The sequence below is a fragment of the Mauremys reevesii genome, linkage group 4, assembly GCF_016161935.1.
Source record: "Mauremys reevesii isolate NIE-2019 linkage group 4, ASM1616193v1, whole genome shotgun sequence".
NCBI lineage: Eukaryota > Metazoa > Chordata > Testudines > Geoemydidae > Mauremys > Mauremys reevesii.
The window spans coordinates 122,292,726-122,300,151 of NC_052626.1; the positions used below are offsets into that span (position 1 = coordinate 122,292,726).

General features: G+C 42.7%; 1 protein-coding gene across 1 annotated transcript; it reads left to right on the forward strand.

Moving 5' to 3' along the window:
- Window positions 1–6,427: 6,427 nt before the first annotated feature.
- LOC120403999 (olfactory receptor-like protein COR4) lies at window positions 6,428–7,426 on the forward strand. Its single transcript, XM_039536013.1, has one exon. It carries the CDS (start codon window positions 6,428–6,430, stop codon window positions 7,424–7,426), a length of 999 nt encoding a protein of 332 aa, XP_039391947.1.

Here is a 7,426-nt window from a genome sequence, read left to right on the forward strand (position 1 = left end):
TTTACACCATCTATCTGTTTTACCCTTGTTAGTTTATGTTTGCTTTGTTTGGTACTGTTGGTGTTTTGTGTTAAGAATAGCATGATTATAGGTGAGCTCTAATAGAATAAGGAAACACTATTTGGTTTTGGTGCACTATTTAGCTTTGGCTCTGTTTTGTTTAACCGGTTACTGATGTTTTTCTGCTCTGTTCATTTGGGCGTTAGGTGTGTGAGCGGAACTGAACTTCTCGTTCGTAATTCCTCAGGGTGGAAGCCATGTGTGCGATGAAGCTCTGAGGTTGTCCTGAAATTTTACAGTCCCGCCCCCCCGTAGCGGACAATATAATAGAAGTAGAAAAAATTTGGCTTAGACTGTAATTTTCTTTGCTTTTTGTGTAATTTTCTTTTCTGTTTAAGTGTCAGCAGACAAATGGGTGGGTCTCTGGGTAGACCCCCAAAGGGGTTTGGATTATGTGTTAAGTGAATGGCCATGTATTTTTGCCCAGGTGGCAAGCCTTACTAGGAAGGACTCAGGTAGTCTTGTGAGTAGAAATGTTTTGGGGACAAGACCAGAAGGGTGGGGGCTAGTTGCGTAGCCCACCCTCCTAGCTAAGAACTGGTTGTGGAACAAGCTAGTGTCCATGGACGGGACGATTCAGTGAGGAAAAAAGGATCGGGCCCAGGCAGGCGGGCAACAGACAGAGAGATTTGGAAACTTTTGACGGTGTAGTGGAAAGAAGGAGTAAGTGAATATAAGCATGAGGATTTCAAATACTCAGAAAGATATTTGGAATGGTGATTTGCATTGGTAAAGTGGCTGTTGGAAGGAGAAAGCAATTGATTTTTAAGGGAAAATGAAAAATTGACTCTGTGTTTGCTGGGGGGAACAGCACTTTAACTTTGTGAAAAAGCTGAAGAGAACAGTTTTTTGGTGTCTTTGACATGTTTGTGAATGAATTCAGGCAAAGAAATTATTAGATTGCACTCATTTGGCTATGAACAATTTTGTTAAATCAGTTGAAGAATGTATACAGTGCTATGTAATGACATTGTATTAGGCCCTACAGGCACTATAAGTGGTGATGTTTTCTTTCAGTGTTTAAAAGCAGGAGTTAAAAGAAATAAAAAGCAAGCCGGAGAGCATCTGTGTTAATGCAAATTAACTAACTGATAAGGTAGAGGCATTTTCCACAACCAGTTTGTGGTTTTTCCACAACCATTTTCCACAACCAGCTGAATCAGGGCTGTCTAAGAAGCACATACGAGAAAATATGGGGTAATTCCTCTGTTTTGCCTAGAATCAACAAGAGTATTTGTATATTTTAAGTATTTAACTGCCCCGAAGGGGTGGACCTCTGTTTTTGTCTTTCAGATAATCAAAGAACATTAATGCCAGCTACACAGCATTCAACATCCTATGATTTACTGGCAGTCACAATTATGTTGTGTGTTCTATGTTTTGTTTTGTGGTGTTTTGCCAAAGAATTGTTGTGTTTAATATTTTCATGAGATGGTCTGATTTGACATCAAGCGAAAATGTCGCATTGCAATGCAGATACTTGTTTTGTTCAACTTAGAGTACAAAGTGTTTAGTTATATCAGAAAAATGTGATATACTAAAGTCTAATACATTTTCTTCAGTAAGGGAAAGAAACTACATTGGCCAAATCTTTTAATTGAGAATTGTTGTTAAAATTTGCATACTGACAGTCTTTGGACGCAAGGACATGAAAAGTTAACCCACTCCCCATATTGTACGAGGGATCCTTCTGGCTACCTCAGACTTTTAGCCAGAGGGCTGGGGATGGTGGATAGCTATTGGACTAGAAGTTATATTAAGTGAACTTCTCAAAGTGGGTGTGCTTGTCCTGGCTTGTTCTTCCAAAGTTCTGTAATAAGGTTATTTTAGTGAAAGGGTATATGTGGCATACATTGAATGATAATACTTCTGTACTGTATAACAGTACTGTTTATGTGTTCATGGTATGAAAAAGGTGTATAATTGAAGAGTAAAAGTTTCCTTTGTAGGTTAAATGAAGAAAAAAAAAAAAAGCCAAGTAGAGAATGGCTAACATGCGCTGGCCCCAGTCAAGGACACCGCTTGGCTGCCTACCAAGGGAAGGGGGGGGGTGGAAATGGTTGCTGCAATTACACGAGATTGGTGTGCAGCGGCCAGCCCACTCTCCTCCTTGGGGACCTTTTGTAGATATTCAGATTGATTTTATTTCGATGTCTTCATGTTGTGGTTATGGATATGTATTTGTTTTAGTTGATGTATTTACCAATTGGGTTAAAGCTTTTCCCTGCAGGAAAGCAGGTGTCAGGACTGTTGTGACATTTTGCTTAAAGATTTTGTGCCACGTTTTGCCATCCCTGTGGGTATCAACAGTGATCGTGGAATTCATTTTTACTGGACCGATTGTGAAGGAGTTATGTGCAACTCACTGCCCTCACCACCCACAGTTGGGACAGTGGAACGCCATAACGGGATTTTACAGAATAAACTGGCCCAGATTTGTGCTGAAACGAACTTAAGGTGGCCAGATGCCCTTCCTTTGGCACTAATGTGTATGAGAACCATTCCCAATCGAACGACTGGACTCAGCCCTCATGAAATTTGACAGGACACCCAATGCTGACTACCAACTGCACCCCCACTGACCCCAGCTCAGATGGACATTCATTTGCTGGATAACATAATGCTTAAATATTGTCAGGCACTAATGAAATGTGTTAAGTCTTTTTATACACAGGTGATGGAAGCACTACCAAAGGATCCTGTGCAACCTTGCCACTCGTTGGAACCAGGAGCCTGGGTCTACATAAAGATCCATCAGCGAAAGACTGCCTTGGCTCCATGCTGGAAAGGCCCTTTCCCAGTCCTGCTGACTACCGACACCGCTGTGAAGTGCCACAAACTGACTGCTTGGACCCAGGATTCTCACTGCAAGAAAGACCCCTCCACATCAGAAGAATTTTCCTATTGATGATTAGCCTATTCTTTCTTCTAGTTCTACTGTACTTCTGGACAGCAAGGAAAAAGCTCCCTTGACCACTGACAGACCAACTGTGCCTTTAGACTTTTCTAGAAAAGAGCACAGCTATTACAGGGTGATATGTGCTGGAAACCTCTCCCCTGTAGGATGCTAAACCTCGATTGTTTTGGGAATGCAGAAGACACACTCACTCCACTGACATTGCCAAAGTCCAGGAATTCCTGACTGAAAAGGACACTGAGAACTGACCCTGGTGAAGAAACAAAGAATTACATACTGGCAGGAAGAAATTTGTGGGACCCATGCTTGGGACTGTGGTATTAATTGGATTTTGGGGTTTATTCTACAGGCTGCGCCCTGTGTTCTGGATAAATCCTTCAGTATGTATTGCCCTCCCTAATTGGATTTTACCTGACATTGCCCTTATCCAGTTTTCTACATACCCAGATTGCTCACAAGGGGCTACCATTAGATTAGCACAACAAAAAGGCCTGGGTTATTTCCTCTGGACAAAAAGGGAATTGACCAGATCCCTGTGGGCTGGGTTATTTCATCTGGCCAATAGTGTAGTAGCCATTTGGACTATTCTTCCAGGCCAAGAACATGATAAGAAATTGGGGCAACTAGAAAAGGCCACTAGTCTTATTTTTGAAGCTCAGCTATCTTCAGTACAGGCTGGAGTTGCTGAGTTACATGTAATTTCCACCCTTAGTTCTATGACCCAGAAGTTATTGACAGAGCTGGTATTGAATATCACTGAGGCTGGGAAGGCATTGCAGTGGGATCTAGACTAGACTTGGCCCACTGCCCTTACAGACGTCAGGAGTACCATCTGATCTGTGGTCATGAAGACATACTTGGACACTTTCTGGATGGAAGTGTGGACATTCACAGTGCTCCTTCCAAGCATATGGACCGGTTAGGGTGGGTGTGGGCTCCCACATACCGAATCCTGCTGGGTCCATGGGGAGGATGCCTGTGGGACTGTAATTGTTTACCGAGACATCTGGGGAAATTAGACCACCTGGTATCTCCAACTGATTTCTAGACAGTACCCCTAGAATGACACCTGACATTTTGGATAAGAATAGAGAGTCAATGGACATTTTGGCCGTTAGAACCACCACAGCTCAGTGTATCTATAAACTGAAGCTAGGAGAAGTTGTCACTGTTTATGACAATATTTGTTGAGGGTGGAGGTCAAGGAACTACCTGACAGGACACCCACTTTTTCAAGCTAATGATAGCTGTGTGTGCGTTAATGACACCACTTTACAAGATATACATATTGATCTTACCACTGCTGCAGGCAATCCTATCATTTCCTGGCCTGCAGATAGAATGTTACAAGTAGCTCTTAGATTTTAGGTATATTTTGATTGGACTAGAATGGTGCCTGATCAGTTTCCAAATTTGCTTTCATTGTTACCAAAGGTTCAAAGAATCTCTGAATTGCAAGGGCAAATTCCCATGTTTTAGAATGTATATCAAGCTGGAAGGAATACCTTTCATACAGCTTATAGAGTGTTTACTTTATGTACTAGGTATGATGTTTTGTGCTTTGTGTTCACGATTGTACAACAGCCCCATTATATTATTCCTATAGGATTGTTATTATTTGTAATGTTGTTAGTTAATTTAGGGATATATTGTTGTTGTAAATAACGTAAGAATAGCAATACCTTTCATGTTCGTGCTGATCATGCATTGTCATTACATCCCATGGAAACCCTAAGATTGACATATTTGCTGTAGAATCTGATATCCATGGTTTGATGCAAATTGGGATTTGAAATGTTTGTTGTACTAGAAGTACAAAAGGGGGGAGTGTGGAAGCCAGTAAATAATTAACAAGGTTTTGAAGAGATCTTAATGAATGTTAGTTAGCATGAGTTAGGTTAACTGTGACCCTGGTGACGTGAGGAAGCAAGATAATGTAAGACAGAGTGAATTGTGTGAAAGTTATTACGACCTTGCAATGTGCAGTCTTGCAGTCTTGTTTTTCTAGTGAGATAGCAGAAAGCTTATGTATAAACAAAATGTATTTGTTGTTTTTTACTGTCTGTATTATTGCTAGAAATTGTCTGTAAAAGGTATAAAGGCTTGCTGTGATTGTTTTACCAGTTGAGAGACCTGTCCAGGACCCTGTGTCCTATGGCACTCTCTCCCTCCATGGTAATTACTGGAGAAATAATAAAGTATTTGATTTTGCTGCATCCAAACAAAAAGTGAGAACTGAGTTTTTCTTCGACACATACATACCTCATGATCGCACTGGACGTTCACTACCTTTCATCTTGCCAGGGTGTTAGGAATGAGAACCAAGCCATCCCCATAATTTCACAAACTGGAATGTGCGACATGAGCTAAGTGCAATTAACAATTGTATGATTTGGCAATCGCTATTGTGACATGGGGTGAGGAAAGAGGTGCATTGAGGATATTGACATACGATGAAACAGGTTTACAGGCAATTTCTTATCCCTATAAAGACAGGTTAAAAGATCAATCTATACATAGAATATTTTTTCTTATTATGAATATGTTTCTAAAAATATGTTCACTGTTGTTAATTTTCTCAGAAATATTCACCCCTGGCGACACGCTTTTAGTCTGATCATTAGACGTGTACGTGTGGTAATTTTTCAGCAGCCGAAGAACAAGAAGCTATAGGATTGAGTCAGCATGGCTGCAGTGTCCAGAAGGGATAAATTTGGAAGCTCCATTTTTTAAATATTTTCTCAATGAAAGTATGTCAACCAATAACCAGAGAGTGCGATGCAAACTATGCGTTCCTCCTAACCATGTTATTGTTCCCAGGTGTAATGGAGATCCACGGATTCTACTATTGTCTAAGGTACCAGTCCCACAAAATTGAATATATTGTTATTCATGCGAGGCATTCCACTGAGTGAAATTAAAATATCAGCAGAATCAGGGTCAAAAATGTGTAAATCAGACTAAATGGCAGGGTAATGCACTTTCCTAGAGATAAAGGATTTTTTTCTCCCTTAGAAGAAGTGAAAGAGTTCTGGGTTTTCCCATCAGTTGTTCCAGGTTCCATTCAGGAGCGGCTCTAGGCATTCTGCCGCCCCAAGCACGGCAGGCAGGCTACCTTCGGCGGCTTGCCTGCGGAGGGTCCGCTGGTCCCGTGGCTTCAGCGGACCTCCCGCAGTCAGCGGACCCTCTGCAGGCACGCCTGCGGGATGTCCACCGAAGCCGCAGGACCAGCGGACCCTCTGCGGCGGCTGGCAGAGCGCCCCCTGTGGCTTGCCGCCCCAAGCACACGCTTGGCATGTTGGGGCCTGGAGCCACCCCTGGTTCCATTCCACAACTCAAAGGGTCTTTACGCATATGACCACAGTTCTTTATATTAGCATACACCGTTTGCATAAGAACTAGGGCCTTCCTTTATGGTTGTTCCCGCAGCTAGTGCCCCAGGCTGAATGAATGGCTGGAGGAAATTGTACGGCAGTGACCGAGTTCATTCTCATAGGTGTGACAGATCGTCTGGAGCTGCAGGTCCCCCTCTTTGTGGTGTTCCTAGTGATCTATGTTATCACCCTGGTGTGGAATCTGGGGATGATGGTTTTAATCAGGATCAACCCCCGTCTTCACACCCTCATGTACTTCTTTCTCAAGAATTTGTCTCTCGTGAATGCCTGTTACTCCACAGTCATCACTCCCAAGATGCTGATGAGCTTCTTAGCAGAGAGGAAAGCTATTTCCTATACAGCGTGCATCATCCAATATTTTAGCTTCATATTGTTTGTCATCTCTGAGTGCCTTCTGCTGGCAGTAATGGCATATGACCGTTATGTAGCCATCTGTAACCCACTGCTGTATATGGTCATCATGTCGCCAAAGCACTGCCTGCAGCTAGTGGCTGGTTCATATCTATGGGCCTTCCTGAACTCCGTGATACACACGAGCGGTTTGTTAAGATTATCCTATTGTGACTCCAATATCCTGAATCATTTTTTCTGTGATATCAACCCACTTCTAAAGCTCTCCTCTTCTGGCACCTCTATCAATCAGCTGCTTGTTTTCCTCTTTGGCAGTCTGATTGAGGTGATCAGCATTGTGACCATTCTCATCTCATACATCTTAATTATTGTGACTGTGCTGTGGATCCGCTCCGCCGAGGGCAGGCGCAAAGCCTTCTACACCTGCACCTCTCACCTGACAGCCGTCTCCATGTTCCACGGGACAATTCTTTTCATGTATTTCCGACCCAGCACCAGCTACTCATTGGACACAGACAAAATGGTCTCCGTGTTCTACACTGTGGTGATCCCCATGCTGAACCCCCTCATCTACAGCTTGAGGAACAAGGATGTGAAGGATGCCCTGAGGAGAGCAATAGAGGCAAAATTGAGGGCCCATTTTCCTCCAAAGGGTGTCAGAATAGGACAACCAACTCCTTCAATGGCTTCTCTGCACACATAG